We start from the raw sequence: 25,266 nt of genomic DNA, 5'->3' as shown, positions 1-25,266 counted from the left end.
CAAAGAAAACACAATTCGGTCAGGTGTATATTTATGATCACAGAGAAGCGATCACAACGTGAGCAGCAGAGACACGATGTTGCAAAAAGGACAGCGTTATGTTGTGAAGAGGGGGGCTGAACACACCTCAAGGAGATGCGGTCGCTCCTCCCAAACCCCCTCTTAAACGGTGATATAATGGGAAACAAATATTTTTTTTTTTTAACCTCCTCTTTGCTCAATCAGCTGCTGGCTTGCTGCTCCTGCTGCCGTGCCGCGTGAGCTGCATCTCGTGCGGCGCTTCGAACATTTAAAAGCCTGTACAGCAGCTGTCCTACTCTTTGACTTTTATTTCTGGCCCCAGGCATGGTTAAATCTCTTGGCACAGATTCTCATCTCGCGGTACGTGAGTTCTTGATATTTTTTAGTTTATAATTTAAAAACGGAATAAGAATCTGAAGATCTAACAACATCACATTAAAGTTCGATAAATTCTGAAATGAATGATACCAAACATATATATGTTGGTTTTAAAATAAGTCGGATTTAAAGCATGAGAAAAAACATGACATAAAAACGTCACATAAAATCGTTGCACAAAATCGTTGCACTTTTAGGGTTAGGATTTTATATATACAGAGTAGAAAAAAAGGCAGATAGCTATTTTCTAGTAGCGATTTCTTTGCTTTACCGTTTTAAGGAGAATTTTGAAATTATCATTTTGTTCTGTGTCTTTGTCAACACTGAGCTCTGTGCTGTTAAAAGTGAAATTTTGATTATTGTTATTGCTATTATGGCAAAATCAGGTGCAAAGTGTTTTTTTTAGTACAGTTGGAAAGAATGGCACCTAAATTTTCTTTCATTTTGGCTTTTCCAGTCATGAGGCCCCATTACACTATAACAAAGACACGGAAATGATTCAGAATAAGAACCTTGCTGGGATAGCAAAAAAAAAATGTGAAGCTCCAAATAAATATCTTACCTCCCAGTTCTAACATCTTTAATAATTAAAAGAATGAATAAAATCAAACAAGTTTTCTTCCTTTAAAAATGCTTTCTTATAATAAAGTTTGAATGTGTTCAATTTATTTGTAATAATGCTTGCATAGTATGTTCTTCTTTAATGTAATATTATGCAGTGTCTGGAATATATGCACACAAGCACACACATTTGTACTCCTATACCGATGTCTTTATTTTTATTTCTGATTACAAACTCCACCAGACAGGAGTGAAATGCTTCCAGACAGTCAATTTTCTAAACACAGTAAATTTAGTTTCTAAAGAAACCGTTTGATCAGACTGGCACACCTCCAGAACATTGTGTGAGGAGGCACTTGATTGTCTGAATTGCGCCCAGGAGAAAAACGCGCCTTGTGAGTGTGGATTGCTGAGTCAGGAGCTCGTGACGGGCTAAATGTTTACAGAGTGCCTCCATGGTGAGAGATCGAGTCCCTCTGGGAGCCAGTGTGGATGGCTTTCTATTATGATGCCGTTGAATTCACTAGGGGCTCTGAATTTGGACGTGTGAGTTGTGGAGGGGGCAGAACTAGCCAATCACCTTTCGGAGTGGGGGGGTGCTTATAGACTCACCGTTAGTTACTCTTTTATTGAGTGCAGCAGGGATTACCCAGGGAGAGCATGCAGTTGCCATACTCTGTCTGCCTTGGTCCGTCTGTCAGGCTGCATTGGTGTTAAAGTACAAATGGCCACTTCTTCTTTCTTGTATTAAATTAGACCACCTCTCCCTGTTTTTATTGGTTAAATAGTCACTCCTACTGTGTCAAATATCTACTTTTGGTTTTCTCCTGCTCCAGTGTACTTCATCTCTTTGTTTTATGAATTAATGCCAGTACTTTTGTCATCTTTTGTTAGTGTTTAATTATCAGGGCCTTATGGGCACAATGGACACTGGCCAGGGGCCCCAGGAGCATAGGGGCCCATGATGTTTCTGATGCCTGTGTGTTTCTGTTTTGGTATCAAAGCAGTGGCCCCAGTGCACTACTTTGCCCGGGATCCAATGATGCTGTTAAGACGACCCTGTTAATTATGTCTTGCGTTTTTACCTTGTGCTTTTTCACATTACATTCATCTGTGCTTGGTAAATTTCTGTTTGAAAGGCACTATATAACAAAATATGATTAAATCACACAGGGAACAGAATAACAGTAAAGGAGGCTGCTTCTTGAGCTATTATTGTTATTGGAGGAGAGTTATGGTGCACAGTGTAAGCAACTGTACATGACCTCAGAACAGCAGGTCGATTAGTCTGAAGAGCAAAAACTGTGGCCAGAATCTGAATTGTAGCTCATATAGTAGGAAAATGTGTCATTTTGTATCTAACACTTTATTTTACTTTTACAATATTTCATTTAGTAACTTTTTAATGAGAGAATTGGCTGCTTGCTTATATTTGTAGCACTGAAAAAAAAATCAGACAAAAATTGGCAGATAAAGGTGAAGCCTCTATTAAAAAGAAAACTAAGGGCAAGTGCAAAATGAGACAGTGCAAGCAGGTCAAGCACGACGATTGTCTGAGGCTAATTTATCCCCCCACCTCGGCCTGGAGAACGCTTCCAGCAGGCATTGCACAGCAGCTCTGATGATCTGATTCAGGGGCGAGCTTGGCTCCTGCTGCCTGTTAAGTGGGCAGACAAATCCCTCTTGGGAAGACAGTGAAATCGCCATGGAGACTGGAGCTAGGCACTTGGTCCCAGAGATCCTCCCCGAGGGCAGAGAGAGAGGGAGAGAGAGAGGGAGAGAGGGAGTGAGAGAGTGAGAGAGTGAGGCAGTAGCTGTCTTACACCTTATGGCAGTCCAAAGCTGGAAATGCCATCAATTGGCAGATGACAGAAATTCTGTCTGAGCACAAAAAGTGCCATCTATCTATCTATCTATCTATCTATCTATCTATCTATCTATCTATCTATCTATCTATCTATCTATCTATCTATCTATCTATCTATCTATCTATCTATCTATCTATCTATCTATCGCATCTTCCACACACCAGAATATTAAGTAATTTTTTTTACATTACAAGGGGAGAATACATTTTTCAATAAAGTAATACTCAGTCAGTCATTGTCCAACCTGCTATATCCTAACACAGGGTTACAGGGGTCTGCTGGAGCCAATCCCAGTGTGCAAGGCAGGAACAAACCCCAGGCAGGGCACCACACACACTAGGGACAATTTAGGATCACCAATGCACCTAACTTGCATGTCTTTGGACTGTGGGAGGAAACCCACGCAGACATGGGGAGATCATTCAAACTCCACGCAGAGAGGACCCGGGAAGCGAACCCAGGTCTCCTTAATATGAGGCAGCAGCGCTACCCACTGCACCACAATTTACTACAATACTACAATTTTTGTATCAGTAAGGTGCTGCTGGAGTATGTGAATTTCCCCTTGGGATTAATAAAGTATCTATCTATCTATCTATCTATCTATCTATCTATCTATCTATCTATCTATCTATCTATCTATCTATCTATCTATCTATCTATCTATCTATCTATCTATCTATCTATCTATCTATCTCTCTATCTCTCTATCTATCTATCTATCTATCTATCTATCTATCTATCTATCTATCTATCTACAACATTATATATTATATTACAAACACAATGCACGTGAAAGGCGGACTCCTACAATAACAAAATATCAGCTGTAGCTAAAACAAACCTGGCTTCTTGGAGTCTCTCTCCTGTCACAATTCTGTTTTTATTTTTAACAAATTTTTTAAACCTGAATGACTTTAACCTCACAAGGGCTGAGGGCTTAATCCGGTCTTCCCTTTTTTTCTGTACCAGTTACCCTGATAGGTTAAGTGACCAGCTCATGGTCACATAGCGAGTCAGCAATAGTGATTTAACCAAGAACTTTGTGATTTACATTCTAAATACCTTGACCACTTAACCACACTACTACCTTTAAAGCGTGGCATACAATTGGCAATACTGGCACAATTTGTAAGTATTGAATGATGTTCTGGGTCAGCCTGAATTTCAGCTTAATCGGCCATCATTTCATGTGCAGTATTTAAGGGGCTGTGATTTCTGATTGCATCATATGATTGGAAGAATTTTCTGTCATGTCACATATTTCAGTCAACTGTCTTGTAGATTGAGAAGTCTCACGAGCCAATTTTCTGATGTTGCCATTAAATTTCCCAAAATGCATTGTGCAGCAATCTTAGTGAGTGTGCACGTGATAATAATAACAATAGAGATGGCACAATGAGAACACTTTGTGTGGATGGAGAACACAGAATTTAGATTAACCGCGTCATGGCAGCAAAACTCATGTCTATGTGACGTGTCTTCTTCATTGTACCATAACCGTCAATAATGGGGAAAGGGTTAGCTGCATAAAGCTCAATGACATACCTCAAGTTCTCTCTGTATAATATTTCAGATCGTATTATCCATGCCTTCCCAATCATCCACATGTCCACTTACGCTTTTTTCTTTTTTTGTAGTTTTTAGAAGCCTGTGGCCATATCATTTTTTGAATGAGTAAAGCTTTTTTCCAAAATTTCAATGGGTAAAGCTGTCATTTGGAGCCATGTGCCGTACATGTGTAGCCTGAGCAACCAAGCTGTGGCATGTCAGTTGGACCAAACATGCACAAACATTGGTGACTGTATCATGCAGTGTGAGTAGTTCCTTGACAATAATTTTTAAAAACTGCACAGTGTGTGCCTGACCTGATTGTGAGCCTAGACCGAAATGTTGGGTCTGAAAGCTGCTTTAGAGCAGTGGTTTCCAAGTTTGGTCGTGGAGGACCCCGTCGCTGCAGGTTTTTATTCCTGTCTGTTTCAGAATCAGTCTGTCTGTCTCTAGTTAACCCACCAGTATAGTCACTAGTCAATGACGACTTTTATAAACGCTTGGAAAACCAGAATGAAAATCATAATTATGATGATGATAATTTTGTGTTTTTCGTCTGGGTTTTTAAGATTTTAATTTTCTTCATTTAACAGGTGTAAATACACAATACATGCCAATAAACTTTAGGAGAACCAGTGTGTGCTGCATTCATTGTTAATTGTCATTGTTATGATACAATTAAGGGATGAAACTCCACAGAAAAAAGGTAAATTACTAACACTATCAAAAGAGAGTTTGGAACTTCAAACATACCAAAAATTAGAATATTTTACATTTCTTAATTAGATGTAAAAGGACTGACTGACTGATTGTTAAACTGGTGGGAACAAAATTTGCAGTCACTGGGTCATCCAGGACTGAACTGGAAAAATACTGCTCTGGACTTTCTGGCCTTTAGTGAGCTGCCTGTGGGCTCTGTAAAAAATGTTCCCACTATGTAAGGCACTATATGCCATTTGATTAATTCATAATACTTTGTTTTATATCTGTTTCCTACCCTAGAAACTCCAGTAGGCTCCTTTCAAAACAATTCATGTATATACTGCCTTTCACAGCAAACAATGCCCCAGTTTTATTAACCATCCATCCATCCATCTTCCTAACTCGCTTATCCAGGACAAGGTTGCAGGGAAGCTGGAGCTTATCTCAGCAAGCACTATTATTATTATTATTGTTATCATCATCATCATCATCATCACACTTATTAGGTGGCATTGGTTCCACTGAGGATGCCAGCTAGATCCAAAAGGTGTATTTTTTTCCTCCGTGTCTTTTGTCTTCCTAATGGCTCCAGTATCATTGACATAGGACATTTGGGAAGATGAAGAGCATGCTGAAAGGATTCTGAAGTGGGTATCTGTGTTTCATTTAATTGTAGAGAACATGGCAGCTAATCCAAACTTGGCACACTTCTTTTTTTTTTTTTGTTTTGTTACATTTCCTCCACTGTTTTGTTTCTGAGATGCTCAGTATTTGCAGATCTGGAGTCTTTGGGCTGTTGGCTGCTGGAACCAAAAAAGATAAATAAAAGGCAAAAGCTGGAGAGCTGAAGCGGTACACACACACACACACACACACATTCCAAGCTAATGTCTTTGCCGGATGCTTTTTAGGACAAAAGGGAAGAAAGCATGAAATCAAAGCGATGCAGCTGATGTTTCTTTAAATTAGCATAAAGTACATGTCTTCTTGCGGGCCGAGGCTTCCATCTTGAACCTTCCTCTTTACCAGCGACATTCCTCTGGCAAAACAAAACACACTGGCCCATCTGTAAACTTGTCGGAGAATTTAATCATAGAGGAAGGAGTCCATCACCCTGGAGGAAGGCCGAGTACATGTTTCACTGTCGTTTCTGTGGCTCATCTCACTAGTGCCTTCGCCAGAATGGGCTCTGTTTCCATAGCAACCCCATCCCCGCTTCATATAGCGAAGATTAGCTCTTACTGTGCAACGAGGAGAATTTCAGGGAAGTCAGGCTAATCCCTGGGTGCACTGTGAGAGAAAGGTTGGACCTCGCCTGAGGGATGCTGTAGCTGCAGCGATAGAATTGGCCTGCCACAGCCATTGGTATTTAAGTTGAAGAGCAGAATTCACAATCAGTAGCAGCTCCTCTGGAGTGGAATATAGAATGAGGATTCCTTTCTTTCTTATCTCCCCCTATCCTGAATGTTGTCCCAGTCCAGCAGTTTAGCAGAAGCAGTGGTCGAAGGACAGGAGACCAGAAGAGTAATATCTATCACAAGGGGATTTTTAATTGCAAATGTAAAGAGACACCAGATCAAGGCGATTAGTCAATTTTCTGTGTGAAATGCACACTCACACACCCATGCATGTGAACGTCTTATCCTATATCAATAAATTCTACTCCAGAACCCATCAGATCTTCTTGCTTCTCATTCCATCAACACCATTTTATCATCTGCTGGCCATCCTGTAGTTTTTCTTTTTGTAATAATGGTAGGCACTCACACCGACAGCACACGCTTTCAAATCCAGGAGATCCACCAAGTCTATCCAGATCAGAGAACCTCACGAGGTTGTGCTGTTGTTAGCCCCTGTCTCTGAATAATTAGGCTTGGCTTTGCTGTCTCACCTGTTTTACGTAGAGATGGCCCGTGGACTACATAATGGTTGTCCAGTATTCAGGAAGATGCATACTTCCTTTTTGGGCTAATATTTACTGAATCTTTTCTCCTGAGCAGCACACATTTGGTGCAACAGCAGCCTCTGCTGGAAGTTAAGGGATTGCAATAGTTTTGCAGCTTTGAGTGCATAAAGCAGATGACCAATATTCATTGAGGTATCTGTTCCTAAATGTTTGTGATGAAAAGAATATTCACAGATTATTGAAAAGGTTTGTTATGTCGTTTGAAAGATCTGAAATTATTAGCTAAATGTTTGTTTTTTTTTTTTTTTTTTACCTAAATTGTGCTACTGTCATTATTTAGTAAGTTACCCTACTGACAGGATGTTCATTTTCTATAAGGGAGAGCAGAAGAGAGTGATGCTTTTTGTGGCCAGTCTTTTAATTCACTCCTTGATTACCAATGCACTCAAAATACTAGGGACACCTGTACACCTGCTTATCCATGCGTTTATCTAATCGGCCAATGAGGTGTCAGGAGTTCTTTTGGATTTCCTTTATTTTACTGAATTAAATATTAATAGTTTTTGTGTTTTGGGCTGTTTTTTTCCTATATTTTTGGGGTTTATAATAATAGTGGCCCCTTTTAAGTTGCTTTTTATAGGCAGAAAGAAAGGTGGAAAAATGTTAGATTTTAGTCACACCAATGCGCTTTTGTTACTGGTTTGATCTTAACTGACACCATGAAGTTCCTAAAGAAACTGGAATATTTTACATTTGATCTTACTATGAGACATCATGCATAGATCTAAACATTTGTCTAAACATCTTAGCCATCTAAACATTAATACAGTACATGTTGTAGCATATTGTAATGTTTTAACCCTTCTGTGATCTGCAGAAGAGGGCTGCAACGTTGGCCATAACAACATTTTTGCACATCACTTAGAAAACAACACTTATGGAACATCACTGTATAATAAAACACTAACAATACTCCTTGTAGAATCTTTTTGTGCTGCTTGGCGGTAGATTAGATTCTGAGTTGGATTTGCAGATCACAGAGATGAGAAGAAAAGTGAACTGTGCCCTTTGCTTGCAAACCATGTGGGGAGTGGGTGACTCTAATCTGTGTGGCAGAGATCGGAGTTAGAGAGAAGCAAAGTGAAATGGGTTTGGTGGAACTGTGGAGTTGACACACTGTCGAGGAGACAGGCTGAAGTTGTACATTAGTCAGAACCATGACACATACATTACTGTATTTGGGGCCAACTTTTTAGCCAGCTTCACTGTCTTTAGGAATTTGGAAATGACAAAATTTAAAGGTGTTGTTGTCATGTCTGTGATTTTTGACACACCAATCTTGCAGATGCTATTCCGTTCTTTGCTGTAAATTGAGAATATACAAAATTGATATTCCTTGGTGCTGACCCCTCCATTACTTTTGCTCTCTAAAATGCTGATTATTCGTGATGAGTTATTCAAGTATGGAGCACAAAAAGTACATTAATGGTATAACTATAAGTATAACTATAGTGATATAACATGAGTCTTTGTAAGTCATTTATCATTAATTATAACCCAAGTCACAAGTCTTCAGTAGGAAAGTCTTAGTCAAGTCTTTTCTGTTTTTGCTTTGTGCCCTCCCTCAGCATAACCTATCATCTATGGGGGAAGAGCGAAAGCTTTAGATTCGTCAAAAATTTCGATCACTGGTTTTTGATAGATTTCGATGTTTTAAGGTCACTTGACACTGAAAACAAAACTCGTTACTTAAGCCTGTTCTGAGATGACGATGTGCGGATTAGTTTTTGAGCCAAATCGTGCAAGTGAAAGAGGCACTCTAGAGGAACCACCAAATACCGTAGTTCTGCAATTAATTATGAATTATTTTCATCAATTGCTATCGTGATAAACTGTTTCATGAATAGAAAGATCAGAGTGGTGAATAATTACAGAAATTGTATAGAATAGTTCGGGTAACCTGGTTCCATAGGGCACAAAGCCAACTGACGCTCATGTCCGAATTTTTTTAAATATTGTCAAGCAAGTTACAAGTCAGTAAAATTAAGACTTAAGTCTGATTTGAGTCACTCACCCAAGAAATATCTTTTTAAAGCTAGTTACCTGGGCAAAAAGAGTCAAATAACATTGATGCATTAAAAGTGGGAAGAATTTCTTCTTGTCCAAGTACTTAAACAAAAAAGAAAAATGAGTAATTGTTCCAGCCACAGTAGGAAAGTGTGTTAATATTATGCTTCAAAAAGAATTATCTTAAAGCAAGCAGAGGCCCTGCAGGTGATGTGCTATTATCAGGTTTTAGTTGTTCCAGGACCGTTACTCACCTTCAGCCAATCAACTTTAAGCCATGCCTCTGACATCACACACCAGGAAGTGTACAAAAAACATGCAAAGTTACCCATTTTATTTAAAAAAGATCCTATGTGGCAATCAGAATTGTGGAACTGTTCATTCTGGCTCACTGTTTATTTTCCAAAACATGTGTCTTATCCTTTGTCAAGGATCTCAGGCTAACTTAATGTGACAAGAGAGCGGTACTGCTGTTTTGCAATATACATATAGCAGTGTAAATATTACATTTATTTTCACCCTTATTTTCTTCCCAAAAACCTAGAATGTGGAAATCCTGTACAGATGAAAAAAATCAAAGTGGCATTATTGAGCAGAGATTAAGATGTTTGGCTCCAGAAGTTTTGTTTAAATTTGTGGAGGGCCCAGGCTTGAAAAGCTTGCCAACCATTGACATATAGCTATAGTTTGTATCCTTTATTCAATTTCTTTTTCATTTTAAAACAACTGTGACTTTTTGAGAAATTTTGGGTTTTGTGTTTCCTTGGGGATTTTAATAACCTGAAATCCTTGGAATGCTGCATTACCCACATGCCATTATATGATTTATTTATTTTATTTTCTCTTCCATATGCTTTTTCATTCCCAAACTAATTCTGATTATTTTAGACATGTTCCAATTTTCTCTCCTTTGCTTCCTGGAGCTCATGGGTCTAGCTAATTGCTGTAGTACATTCTGGACTTGTCTGCAGTATCATCTCTTTTGTCACGCTGCAGTGTCTTCAAATATTCAAGCACTGTAACTGCAAAAGAAGCTAAAGAAAAGTAATCTGTTGTTTTCTTTTTCTTATTTTTAATTCCACCTTTTTGTTTTCTCTAAGCTCACTTTGTTTTCAACACAGGCACATGCTGCTAATGAATTCAGTAGTTGGTAACTGACTTAATCTTCGGTCCTGGCTCCTAGCATCATTTAATCCTCTTGGAACTGTCCAGAGTGAGGATTAATAATACCTCTTTCGATTCCTTTGAACTCTGCCACAAGTCAATAGATACTATAAAAGCTGCCATTAATTGATCCTTAAGTTAGTAATTTTGTTAATTTATTATTATCACTTCTATTTAGACCCTTATTTCAATATTTCAGGTCATGAGTGCATAGCAATTGTAACATGTGTATATATTAGCAGGTACATATGAATTTTTATTTTTTTATTCTATTATTATTCAAAATATTTTAAATAAATAGCGCATTTAGGTTGGTTTAAGGTGAGGAACATTTCCCTTCACACATTCAACCACAACCGTGGGCACATTTCTAACCACTGATCACATCTGTCATTGCCAGACAACTGTAATTACACCACCGTCATTTATTGATCATTTCTATGCATTTGTCATCTGTCTAATTTATAGGTTGTGTTTCAAAATTGTTGCTTCCTTTTACAGTAAAGTTTACTTTAAAGTTTATAGATAATTTTTGAGGAATTGCAGATTTTTTTCCAGTACTTTGGATCCCTCTTTGAATAATTTTGCACCCTTTTTCCGATAATGGACAGCAGAATCAGCATCAGCTACAGCTACATCAGCAACAGCTACAGCTCTACTATAAAGCAAACTAAAACCTACACTTGCACAAAGGTTGACAAAAAATTCTTCATGTCTTTTAGAGAGCTACTCAACCCATCTACTTATCTATTTGAAATAAGTACTTTTCAAAGTTATGCGCTTAGTGGAGTACATTGTCAGTGGTGAATGTGCAACTGGATCTGCTAACTAAGCGGAGGGGTTGATTTTAATCTGCAAACGTCAGATGAGGCACATTTGTTTTTTATTCAAAAATTACATTTACTTACTTAACAATTTTCCCCAGAATTCAAAGACAGCACTTTTGAATTTGTTTGCCAAATTAGCTATCTTGTTCCGAGTTCTTCAGTAACTACATGACAGGAAGTGAATTGACATTCATGTGCTTTTCAGTCCAGCCCCATGCCCATTGTGCTTTTGGCTGATTCTAGTTCAAATCAACTACATTGAAAGATTTTCTTTTGACATCAAGAAAGCATTTAGTCCTCGAAAGGCTTTCATACTACCTGGACACAGATGTTAGCATAACTACTTTACAGCTCCAGGAACCTCTAAATTCATTCCGGTTACTGTCTGAATGGATTTTTAAAATTCCCTAAATAACTGTGTGGATTTTCTTTTGATACTGCGGTTTTCTCTTACATCCCACTAGATTAGTAGGTCATTCTAAATGTAATCTAGAGGAGTAAATGTAAATAAATTGATTGTTGAGTTTATTCCAGCCTGGTGTCCTTTAGTATACTCTTAGACTCCCCTGCCATCCTGAATTTGAAAAAATGCGCTTTGAAAAAGCATTTATTGGAAATTCTATACAACTAATTTCAGTATAGTCTGTGTCTGTGAATATTTTTTATTATTACTATCCTGGAGTTGCATTATTTATCTATTTGCAGTGAACACTTTTCAAAGCAATTCTGTACCAAACTCTTGAGTTTGCTTCTACTCAAGGTCTTTCTAAAATGTATATTGAAATATTGCCATGTGAATGAACCAATTTAAACAGGGTAGTTATATAAAAAATACCCAGTCCTTTTGTTTTGCATCCTTGAAAACGGAACAAAAGCTTATGTCAAGATCTGTCTACTGTAGGTCTGAAATAGCTGCTTGCAGTATCCTAAAGAAAAATAAGAAAGGCGAAGGACATAAGGAGTGTTTCTTTTTTCTTTAACAGATGATTCAGCTGCAGACAGCATAAATGGAAATGAAACTATGGCGTATAACTCCAGCCTTACAAGAAGCAGCAATGGGAGAGAGATGGCGGATGTTAATAGCAACTGCAAAGGGACATCGGAGCAAGACCAGCAGCCTTTGAACCTGAGTGACGGCTTGTTGACTTCTGAGTCCCACACAGAAAACCACACTGCCAATGGCAGAAGCAAATACAAAAACCTTCTACTCCCTGACCTGAAAACTGACCCCAAGGAAAATGGAAGCAAGGTAAGCTTTCGATTTTCCTGTCAGGTGTAAGGCCAAAGTGACTTTTGGTTCCTTTACACATATGTTATGAGGAGAAGGAAGATTAAAAAACGTAGTCATTTAACAGGTCTTTGGTGGTCAGGAAATGGAATACACCAGTATCAAGAGTGGTCAAATAGTAATGCTGTGTATCTTTAAGCTTATATTGTTTTAGCGTCCTAATTTTTTATTGAAATAGATGGTCTGGTGATGTTGTTGTTGTCTTTTCACGCAGAATACGCTATGTCTTTTTATAGCGTGTATTATGAAGAAGTAGGCTTTTATGTGCTAAAGTGGAATACAGTAATCCCTCCTCCATCGCGGGGGTTGCGTTCCAGAGCCACCCGCGAAATAAGAAAATCCGCGAAGTAGAAACCATATGTTTATATGGTTATTTTTATATTGTCATGCTTGGGTCACAGATTTGCGCAGAAACACAGGAGATTGTAGAGAGACAGGAACGTTATTCAAACACTGCAAACAAACATTTGTCTCTTTTTCAAAAGTTTAAACTGTGCTCCATGACAAGACAGAGATGACAGTTCCATTTCACAATTAAAAGAATGCAAACATATCTTCCTCTTCAAAGGAGTGCGCGTCAGGAGCAGTGACTGTCAGAGAGATAGAGAAAAACAAACAAATCAATAGGGCTGTTTGGCTTTTAAGTATGCGAAGCACCGTGGTACAAAGCTGTTGAAGGCGGCAGCTCACACCCCCTCCGTCAGGGGCAGAGAAAGAGAGAGAGAGTTTGTTTTTCAATCAAAAATCAATACGTGCCCTTCGAGCTTTTAAGTATGCGAAGCACCGTGCAGCATGTCGCTTCAGGAAGCAGCTGCACAGAAGGTAGCAACATGAAGATAATCTTTCAGCATTTTTAGACGAGCGTCCGTATCGTCTAGGTGTGCAAACAGCCCCCCCTGCTCAATTCCCCTACGTCAGGATCAGAGAAAGTCAGTGCAAGAGAGAGAGAAAAGTAAGTTGGGTAGCTTCTCAGCCATCTGCCAATTGTATGAAATCAACTGGGCAAACCAACTGAGGAAGCATGTACCAGAAATTAAAAGACCCATTGTCCGCAGAAATCCGCGAACCAGCAAAAAATCCGCGATATATATTTAAATATGCTTACATATAAAATCCGTGATGGAGTGAAGCCGCGATGGAGTGAAGCCGCGAAAGGCGAAGCGCGATATAGCGAGGGATTACTGTAAATCTTTCCCTTTCTTCTATTTTGTGAGAGTTCAGCTCACTTGATTAAATGTTTCATGGTTCCTGTCTTGGTATTCCTCGACTGTAATAAGCAGGAGTTTCTTCTGTAATGTGCAACCACTAGCTAAGTCAACTCACAGCAATACCACTCAGACATTCTCACATTAAACAACAACATCACTAAACCAAAAAGTGCCTCATTCTGGCTGGGTGGATGGCATCACTTTTGAAGCCGCTTAGTAGAGTATGGTCGACATTCAGTTCTTGATAATGCAAGCAACTTTCATTAGTGTGTCCAATATTGAATAATCCAAAACACTGAAATGTAGGCAATGTTTTCTTTTTTGTGATTTGTTTTCCTTTTCTTGAATTTTTAAATGGTGTACAATGACAACATTGTTAATATATAATTTTGAAAGATATTTAATAATGGTTGATTTACTTTATATAACAAGAATCTAATACAACTAATATAATAATAATGGTAATAATTAGAAACTGTGACTATGGCTGCGGAGCTTGACAAAACTTGAATAATTAACATATCCAAAGTGAATGTAAGTGATTAATACATACTAATTAAATTTTTTCATCACATTTCCATCTATATGCACAAATATATTTTAACTGGATTTGCATTTAATGCCAAATTAGTAGAAAATACCTTTTCTGTGTTCCTCTATATGATGTGGCGTATTAAAAACATAAAACAAATTACAGGTTTTAACAAGCATTTAATGAACAAACACACTTGCGTAAGTTTCATTGAAAGTCATTCTGTTAAATAATAATGGACTTAATATCTACAATAGGATGTTAAAAGTGTAATCACCTAAGGGATGCTGGTGAGCAACATTTCAAGTAAAGTCAAAATTTTCCCTCACTGACATACTATGGATGTGTATAAATGTGAACAGTGCTTATGCAATAATTCAAAAAGATTTTTTGAAGGAGTACTTCACACAAAAATGATATTTTTTATATGTTACTTTCCCTGTATACTTTACAGTAGTGGCAGAGAACAATTTTAATCTCACATTTTGATGGAGAAAGGACATAATGAAGATTCTAGCTACACGCATTGTTAACAGGTACATAAAATCAAAAAAGCACATAGCCATGCAGTCTCCATTGACAAACACTGGCAGTAGGATGGGTCATGTTGAAGAGATTGGCGACTTTAAACGTGTCATAGGATGTGACCTATGCCAAAGGTCAGTATGTAAAATTTCTGCTCTGCTGGATCTGCTTCAGTCACCTGTAATATTATCATGAAGTGGGAGCATCTTGGAGCAACAACAGCTTAGCCACGAATTGGTAAACCACACAAACTCGAAGTGGGGCCGGCGAACGCTGAAGTACATGGCGTGTTAAAATCTCTTCTGCTCTGTGGCATCACTCACAACAGAATTCCAAATTGCTGCTAGAAGCAACATCAGCACAAGAACTGTGCGTCAGGAACTTCATGAAATGAGTTTCTATGGCCGAGCAGCTGCACACAAGCCCAAGATCACTGTGTGCAATGCTGTGTGTTGACTGGAGTGGTTTAAAGCGTGCCACCATTGAAATCTGGAGCTAAGGAAATGTGTTCTCTAGAGTGATGAATCACGCTTCCCAATCTGGCAATTTGATGGACAAATCTGGGTTTGGTGGATGCCAGAAGAACGCTACCTTCTGGACAGCATAGTGCATACTGAAAGTTTGGTGGTGTAGTGGTAATGGCCCTGGGGTGTTTTTCAGGATTTGGGCTATGCCCCTTGGTTCCAAATACAGGGTGGTGTTAATGCAATGGCGTTTTAGGTGATTGTGCCTCTCCAACTTTGTGGTAATAGTTTGTAGAAGACCGTTTTCTTTTCCGACATGACTGTAACCCTGTGCACAAAGTCAGGCCTGAAAACACATGGCTTTATGTAATTGGTGTGGAGGAACTCGAGTGGCCTGCAGAGAACCGTGTCCTCATACCTGTTGAACTCCTTTGGGATGAATTGGAATGCTGATTGTGAGCCAGATCTTCTTATCCAACATCAATGCCTGACCTCACAAATGCTCTTTTGACTGAATGAACGCAAATGTTCTCAGACAGCCTCCAAAATTTTATGGAACATCTTCCAAGAAGAATAGAGGTTGCTATAGCGATCTTTGGGAGGGAGGTATGCAAACTCCATGTTAATGCCCATGGTTTTGGAATTGGATTACTAACAAATTCTGTAGGCTACTGTTTAGAACATCACGATTATAATCTAAGTCATTGTAATCTAAATTATGTGGTATTGTATAGCGGGTCCACGGCTTCAAAAGAATGGCCAGTTTTAAATAATCCAAATAGTCGTGTTAGTCTCTGTGGGCGCAATCACATGACCACGGCGAGTTAATGAGGTAATTGGGATGAGTCACACCTGTAAGTGAGGGTGCAATCGTTCTGAATTGCTTCATCGGCTTCCTGCAGTGCGTGATTAAGATGCTGCACCCACAGAGCTGTGTAAGTACGGGCCAGCACAAGGGGAGAAAGGAGGAAAAGATGACTAAAGGGCAGTCTTGGGATGATGATCTGGCCATCTAGAAGAGAACGGTAGCACGAACTTGGGCCCCGCAATGGAGCGTAGGCTGTGGCGCTCTAGGGACTGGTTCACCCCACTGAATAATAGTGTAGAGTTGGGCAAGCATAGTATCCGAGGTACGACTGTGGGAGCGTGAAGGAAGACGGCAGGAGAGCTGATCTCGGACGCTCTGGCTGCGAGGATGACATTCATGGCTGCTGAGTGTCTGCTGGCGGCGCTAGTGATAGGTGAGCCGGGGGAGCTGAAGAAGGAGGTGGCATGAGATCGGAAGGAGTCACTGACTGCATTTTAACCTCTTCTTTTATTGGATTTATTTATTTATTATAGTTTTTAACCCCCCCTCTTCACTTGGTTTTTAAGGATTATTTAATGGACCTTTGGAACACTGCACTGTGGACACTGTTTTTTTTTGGTTTATTTTGATTCTTTTAATAAAAGCACATTTGCATTTTTCCACCATCCCCTTGCTCCATGTGAGATTTGTCCCCATTAGTCAGCTCAGTTCGGTCATTACTATCGACGGTGTTGGGTTCTATAGGCTCCCATATGCGAAGAGGGAGTCTGCAGTGGACCCGCATCCTCACATCACATTGGGGTTGGCAATTTCAGATGGTTGTATATATGCCAAAATAACCATGTAACACATTCAATACACAGAAAATTGATGTATAGATCTTATGTATTGTTGTATTTAGTAGAACAGTATGCATTATTTAAAATAAATTGTTTATATTTGTAAGACAGTCAGCAGTCAACTTGAGGTGGGTAGCACCACTGCCTTATGGATCCTGGTTTCAAGTTACATCCCAGATGTTGTCCCTGTGGTGTTCTCATGTTCTACCAGTGTCTGCGTAAGACAATGTAATTTAGTTTAAGATTAATTGGTGACTCCAATTTGACACTTGTATGAGCAACACTGTGTGGTGTGCACTTGTCTGGGCTTTGTGATGGACCAGTGCTCTGGTCAGGGCTGTTTCCTGCCTTATGCCCAGTGCTGCCAGTATAGTCTTCAGCCCTGTCCCCAACCAAAGGAGGTTTGAAAATCAGATGAGATGAGATTTTAACATACTACCACTATGGGCAGTCACAACCTAATGTAGACTTCTTCATGCAATTAATAATTACATTTCCACAAAAAAAAAAAATCAAACCTTTATGTAAAAATTCAGGTGGATGACCTAATTACTTATCTGACTTTTCAGTGCTACAATTTTACAGTTAAGAAATATCTGTAACTAAAAACTGAAGCTTGTTTCCGCACTAAAAAAGAAGGTTAAAGTCACGTTTTGGCTGTATAACCTTCATCAAGTATCATTAACCTTCTTACATTTTTAGTGTCGAAATAACCTTTCATCTTTTATCCTTTGCAGATGTACACTGATGCAGTCTTACAATAACTGCAATATCTGCAACTATTCAACTTGACTTTCACACAACTGATATATGTGAACTGTCAGGAGATCAGGACACCATTTTTCCCTTGGCCTATTCAGGCACAAGTCAGAGCTCCACTGAGCTGTGAGCCTCCGACTGAAGTGACTGAAAAGAAAGAGCAAGAGAATCTTGAGGTCTGACAATGGATTAGAAAGAATTTCATCAAAATGAAAGAGTTTTAATTAATACAATGTCATTCACCTTCTATAATTTGCATGTTCCTTGTAACAGAAAAGGAATTCATTGCGGAGGAACAAACTTCATCAACACTCGTATTTTAGGAAAAAGTGTAGGGAAAATGGAAGTTGACAATAGGACACCAGTGAGTGAAGCAAGGCTAGGAAGACCATAATAGCTGAGGAACTGATGAACATAAAAACTAATAGCAAATTTTTGAAGGCTATAAGAAACATTTTGTTATGTTTATTGCTTATTTATTTGTAGAAATACAATACCACTGCTAATTAATAATAAAAAAGAAACAGGTTGACATATATTCTTTGATTTTGAAACTAAAGTTGTATATGTTTTACATGTTAACATGCTTAAATAATTAATTGTCTCTATTTAATAGCATGCAGGACAAGGCAATGAGATAAATGTTGTCATGCTTAACTAAAAACTGGAAATCCCAACACCAATTAGAATTGCTTGAGCTTCATTGCTTGTGATTATGTCCTTTCTGGGACCCTGGGATGTTTTTGATTGGCATCCTTTTAAGACCACACTGCAAAATATATAGGGAGAAGCCAAGTAATCGCTAGAAAGGAGAACCTGTTACTAATCTTCTCACTTAAGTCCCTAAATAGATTTCCAGAAATCAAGTTTATGTGAACATACAGTATTAAACAGTAGCATGGGAGAAAGAAGTAGTAGGCCTAGGCCATACGGCACATACAGTAGAGCTTGATAGAAAATGCATCTGTACGACACTGCAAATCCTTGGCTGCCAATAAACTGAGTAAAGCAGTAATCTAATGAGCAAACTGTTAGAAGAAATTGCAGTACACAATGAAATTACTTTGCTTATGTGGGTAATGGCGCAACAACACTGTGTCGTGGAGCAGGAATAAAGCAGTGAGGCCTTTCCTGCTAATTTTTACAGAAGCATATGCTGATCTTCACATTTCACTTTTTCTGACTGTGGATTACATCTGTTTTTGTTGGCATGGACTCTAATCAATTCATGTTTAATTCCCGTAGGTTGAGGTGTGCTTTATTCCAGATTTTGGGGATATTCATATTTATTGTAGTATATACAATAAATATGTGTGTCAGTATTGATAGACAATGCATATTGTAATATGAATGGGTTTTAGAGGAGCAAATAGCTTAAAGCGTCCCTGGCCCAGCACTAGACAAGCCATGGTACTGTATATTATTCTATACACTATGTATTACTGTAATCACAATATATTATTAGGCTAGCTATCTGACTTTTGGCATGCAATATGGCAGTTAACCTGAGCTTGAATCTCAGGATATTTTTTGTTAAGTAGGCTAGAAGCTATACTTTAAAATTCTGATTGTAATTGTTATGCTTCGTAAAGTCTGTAATCTCTCAGTTGTTAATATAAATGAAATGTTGACGATGGCTGAATGTACATATTTGCTTTACATTATTTTTACAGTATATACTTTCTTACACAAATAAGAAATTTAAGCTTTCTTGAAACGCCTACTGTATACGCCATCACATATCCAAGTGCAAGAATTTAACTAAAAATGTGTCTGAATAATTTGTTTATATGTGGTAAAGAGGAAGATATTTTTCTTGTTGAAGTTCATTTCTGTTATGATGTAAATATTTTGGATTGTGCAGTACGCTTTCTGCATTATTAAGTTCATTTTAAGAGTGTTATTAATTGTTAGATAGATAGAACAATAAATAATAGAAAAGGCACTATGCAATAGACAGATAGAGGATAGACAGACAGTACTCTAATTGTTCTAAGGGGGAACTCAGCAGATTGTATCATTGTATTTGTAATGCTGTATGTTTTTATTTATTTCAGATTAGGGGGTGCCCTGTTTTTGTGTATTTTTCTTGACTAACCATACTGTTTTTAGTAATGATTTTCCATTGCCGACACGTGAAAACTGGAAGTTCTGTTGTATGACATCATCGGGCTGACCAATGTCCAAGTTTTGGATTTTGGGGAATAATTACAGTGCATTAATTAGGGATTCAAATCACTTTAGGGATTTAGGATCTTTGCCTGTTTCCTTCTACTTTGAGTTTTTAGTTTGTGGTTTGGATCTGATAGGTTAGTATTATTCTTGACTTTTCTGGCTTAATGATTTTTTGGTCTTCATCTCCTGCTCCTGGAGATATTTCACCTTTTGCCTTAATCATTTTAAATTATGGCATTACAATATCCTTTGCCTTCCTGTGTCACCTACAAACCTTTATTTCTAGAATATTTATTTACCTTTGTGAATTCAGGTCTTAGAGTATTTGCAAGTGTACTTTGTGGTTGATGCCTTATCCAGGACTGAATTCTTCTTTGCACCTGATGCCGCCCGAATAAGCACTGAAATCCGGCAACCCTAAAATTGAATTATACAGGCTCAACAAATCTGTATAGTATTAAAGATAAAGTTGTGGTGCTTAGCTGTAAATTGTTTTAAATCCAAGCTTCTGCCTAAGGATTCATGTAGGTGGCTTGACCTTCTGTTTCCATCTGTTGGACTGATTGCCTCTGTCTTTAAGTTAAATCCCTAACCTACCTTTGAGCAGAATGTAAAAGGACCACATGGGCACACTGCATATAGTTTTCATTTAGCGGATATATTATTTATATTTTCCTTTTATTTATATGTTCTGAACATAGTGCTTTGAGACACAAAATAGAAGTGAATGTATAGCAGTCATTGGTTAAAATTTCATAATTAGTAACTGTTATGAGCAGCAGTGTTTCGTAGAGGAATGGGCAATATGGTCATACTGTAAATCCATATCATGATATACTTGAAAATTCCTATGGCTTCAGTACCACTATAATCTATTTGTATGTATTTTTCAGATTTAGACATATTTTTTAGCAAATAACAATTAAAACCACTGATTAATTGTGCACACAAACACAGCTCCTATGTGTCAAATTACATCTTAATGCTCTGTTGCTCAAATAAGATTCAGCAGTAGGTATTCACCAGTCTTGAACCAATGAAAGTACAGTTTCTCTCTCTCTCACTCTGTCACTTTCTCACACTGCTGCCAAGCAAACAGAGGACAAGACTTCCTGTCCTACCTTCCTGTTTGCATCGACTCACCAATCAGGTTGAACCACACAGTACTCTGGGTAATATTCTTGAAGAGGTGGGCCTACTTACATATACTATACTATATTATATACAAGACATTACATTAAAATACATACAGACTGACATAAAAATCACAGTTCTTGTTTCCTTTCAGATGCATAGATCTGCAGAGTTTGTATTTTATACTAATTGTTTTTGCAATTTTAGCAAACTTGCAAAAGCCTTTTTTTATCTCATTCTGGAAGAAGAATTTATTCTGGTATAACCAGATCAATTGAATACCTCGACTACGCCAAGCATTGTGTTTCATCTAAGATTTACCCAATACTTGTTAGATTTATACCTGAATGTGCAGTATTTCTAAAAGTTCCATTGTATAATTAAATAATTGTACTTTTTACCACATTTTATACACTTTGTTGAACAATTTTATACATTTTTTGCAGATGTTGTTTTGCTGTCTTCTTGTGAAATAATCTCGACAGGCACGTCAGTCTGATTCAAACATCCTTTGAACTCTCCAAACCTGCAGTTATTTTCTTGTGTCAAACACTGAAAACTCCAATTAAAATGGAGTAATTTTGCTTCATTCACTACAAGTGAGCCAGTGTGCTGTGACCATTGAGCAAAATGGCCTTGTGTAAAATATCTTTCAGGGGTGCTTTGAAGCATGGCTGAGACCTTGGGAAACATTTATTTTGTCCCAGAGAGAGATTGTATAACCGTTAACATTTATATCTTTTATTTTTCTTGCTATAACCCTGAAGCATTATTTCCCATTTTATATAGAGGTTACATATTCTACATTTTTATATGCAATAATGAGAATATGTAGAGTTCACAGCACATTGTTAGAAAAAAAATTCTACAGAGGTCTTTGTCAAGCTAAGGACATCCTGCATCCTTGTGCATAATGTGAGCATAATCAGTGCCCTCCACCTCCGAGCGCATTGTCAGTCTTATAGATGTGTGCAATGTTTTTTCCAACATGAGTCTAACTTTTGTAGGCTTGCAGGGCACATCAAGAGTAAGGCAGGAACCAACCTGAAAATGTGGCATCAGTTATATATTTATTTAGCAATTTATATCCCCTATCTGTATCTCAAATACTGAGGGGTTGTTTCTCAGTGCGAATTTTTGAAGTTTGTACTGTAAATAGTGTGATGGAATGGCAAGCAGCAACCTTGTGTTTAGCCAACCAGAGAGATGAGATACTAATCTGGGACTGTACAAGGCTTGAATTTAAATAAGCAGGGGCATGAGGGAGCTCCAGCTTATGTGTTGGGAGGTCTCCAGGTCTCTAAGGGCAAGAATAGAGTCTCATTGCAGTATGTGTGAGTCCTGGGGTGGATTTCTTTTCTATATTTCTGTGATGACTCATTTGCCTATAGCCCGGGACATCGATAGTCATACCTGAGGATGGACTAGGACAGTGGTTCTCAAACTGTGGGGTGGGCCCCCCTAGGGGGGTGTGAAGTAACAAAAAGGGGGGCGCGAAGATGTGAAAAAAAGAAAACAAGAATCGAAAATATGAAAAATACATCTGTTGAAACCAAAACAAATTAACTTAAAGTACATTCTGATACTAGAAAAATAAATATAGAGTTAGATAAATGTCGATAAAAGTTAAGTAGGTATAATAAAATATGCATCTATGATATATCATTAATTAAAAAAGAACAAATTGGTATTAGTGGGCTTCTTTCAAAAAAAACGTTAGGGGGGCGTGATTAAAACTGTTATGAAAACTCGGGTCGCAAATACTTAAAGGTTGAGAAACGCTGGACTACGGCAAATGAGGACACAACAATAAGTTGTAAGGTTTAGAGTGCAATGTGCATTTTATTCAGGTCAAAAAAACAGCTTCCAAAAAAAGTGCAATGCGTTCAGAAATCTTCAATAAATAATCCATAAAACTAATGGTGCCCATAGTGAGAAAGTTGAAATCCAATAAATGAGCTAATTAAAAAAACAGTTCAAGTCGAGGGTAAAATCACAGTCAGAATCAGCTCTTCACTTATGTTCCCCAGTGCTGTCACTCTCTTTCTTGCTGTAGTATCTCCTGCTCACCGACTGGTCTGCTCAGCAGGGCTGCGACCTCAGTGTATGCAGCCCACCAACTGACTTCCTTGCCATCTAATTCCTTTGTTGTCTTTCGATACCCACAGGACTCCTGGAGCCCACAGTCGTCCTTGCTCTAACCGCTGTGCAAGGTTTGATCCTCTTCTGAAGTGCCATTCCTCTTGCTTCATCATGGGGCATCCTCAACCACTTTGTCTTCTCTCCATGAAACTGGACTGAGTGTCCGACTCTTCTTCTTGCTTATACTTGATTATTCTACTTTGTCCTTCTTTTTTGTTATTCCATCTCTGATCAAGTCGGACCCTGTGAGTGTAGGTTCCTCCCTAACGTGCCCCAGGACACTGATGAGGGATGGCTGTGCCGATTGTACTTGCACACATAAACAGGCAATCAGCCAATTCCCTCATTAAGCACTTCACTGCGTCACAGCTTTACTCCCCAAACACCTACATTCATGATGTCTGAGCCGCAGTATTCTTTTTAAAAATCCTGCACCTGCTCTGGTTCGTTGATCATGCCACAGACCCCAAACACACTTCACCACAACTCCCTCTGGTTCCTTCCCACCTAGGGCTGATAGAGGGAGCTGGAAGAATACAATCCTTAGACCATTTACATAATGTCTATGGAAAAAATTCTCATGGCTTACCAGGAAGTAATTCATTGCCTAAGCTTAAAGGACTCGTCCACACAGTACAGTGTTGAGCTTATAGTCAGGATGTAATAGCTCAAATGGTGAGAAAATGTAAAGAGGCGAAAGTGTGAAGAAAATGGTAGTAAAAGGTGAGAGGATTGTGTTCACTTGTACTGTGGATACTGGGCCAGTCGTCCTATGTAATGGTAAGGGTCTCTAAATGTAAAAGGTAGGACCTTTGTGGATGTAGGCTGTTTATTGTTTTATGTTTTCTGTTGTATTTTGTGAGCACTCTATTGTGTTAAACCTTCCATTAAATATACAGTAGGCAGCACGGTGGCGCAGTGGTAGCGCTGCTGCCTCACAGTAAGGAGACCTGGATTTGCTTCCCGTGTCCTCCCTGCGTGGGTTTCCTCCGGGTGCTCCGGTTTCCTCCCACAGGCAAAAGACATACAGGTTAGGTGCATTGGCGATCCTAAATTGTGCTTTGTGTGTGTGTCCTGTGGTGGGCTGGTGCCCTGCCCGGGATTTGTTCCTGCCTTGTGCCCTGTGTTGGCTGGGATTGGCTCCAGCAGACCCCCGTGACCCTGTGTTAGAATATAGTGGGTTGGAAAATGACTGACTTACTTAAATATACAGTACCTCTCATATTTTTATAGTTTTGGCATTCACAGTCCACATTACTCTATATAGTAACAAAGATGGGCAGATGATACAGATTTGGGTTCATTAATTATGATTTCACTAATAACATACAACAGTGCTACATATAATTGCCATTTAGCATTTTGTTTTATTAGTGGTTTATTTTTAGTATTGTACTAGCTGTCCCCCATGGTTCTGCACACGTAGTAGAGAAACAGGACAAACTTTAAAAGACAATAAAAAAAAAATAAAGTAATTCTGGCCAAGCAGAAGGTAGGTACGCTGCAACATCAAATGTTGGCACTATATATCTGATCGTGTTCATCTCTGACGGGAGAGTGACACCCGTGCGGGGAGAAAAGCACGTGGCTGTGATATCTCTGCCAATGAGCAGCTACCCTCTAAAACACACGTAGCTCTGATCTCTCTCTTAAAAATTGTCAAACGTTACTCCTTAACAGTCTGTAGATGATAATGACTGTTGAACAAACGGGTGTCGCTAGATAAATGGTGGCAAGGTATGCTCCAACACGTGGAGAGAGGTAGACCGACTCGAACGAAGGCTGCCGCATGAGTGAGGAGGACCCCATCCCCCTGCATTCGGCCCACAGCTGCTCTCTCAGATTTGCACGAATGAATTAGTGCCGCAAGCAAACTATGATACTTACCGCGATGAGAGAAGTCACAAAATCAACAGGAATATTCAAGCAAATTATAGTAAAAAAAACAGATCTAAATCCATTACGTAATTCTCTCATGAAAAACAAGACAGACATTGGATTTTTTATATATATATATATATATATAGAGAGAGAGAGAGAGAGAGAGATACAGATAAATGTTACTAGTTAAGGGATTCATAGCCCCACCCTTTCGAGAGCTAATGTTATCCTCCATTTGCCTGTAGAGGCGTCTGTTGTTCTGGTTTGGTCACCATGATATCGTTGATTGGCATTTCTTTTTTAAAAAAAAAAACTGAAATGGATTGTGGAGAAAAGTTAGAGAATTGAGGGCCTGCTAATAATTTTACCATTAGAGGACCAAATACATTTCCATAAATTAGGTTTATATGCATATATTGAACAATACGATTGGAGTAACAGGCAAGCGAAAGTGGCAGGTACAGAC

General features: G+C 38.6%; 1 protein-coding gene across 11 annotated transcripts in view; it reads left to right on the top strand.

Moving 5' to 3' along the window:
• Window positions 1–25,266, top strand: part of LOC114653270 (nucleolar protein 4-like) — a 540,745-nt gene that overhangs the window by 255,076 nt on the left and 260,403 nt on the right. For all 11 annotated transcript variants that reach the window (XM_051929112.1, XM_051929106.1, XM_051929108.1 and 8 more), the window contains exon 6: window positions 12,029–12,294. In XM_051929112.1, the coding sequence (XP_051785072.1) occupies window positions 12,029–12,294 (266 nt within the window). The remainder of the gene's footprint in view (window positions 1–12,028; window positions 12,295–25,266) is intronic.

Source organism: Erpetoichthys calabaricus, chromosome 6 (genome assembly GCF_900747795.2).
Source record: "Erpetoichthys calabaricus chromosome 6, fErpCal1.3, whole genome shotgun sequence".
NCBI lineage: Eukaryota > Metazoa > Chordata > Cladistia > Polypteriformes > Polypteridae > Erpetoichthys > Erpetoichthys calabaricus.
Note: the sequence above shows the minus strand (reverse complement) of the source record. Positions and strands in the feature narration are given on the sequence as shown.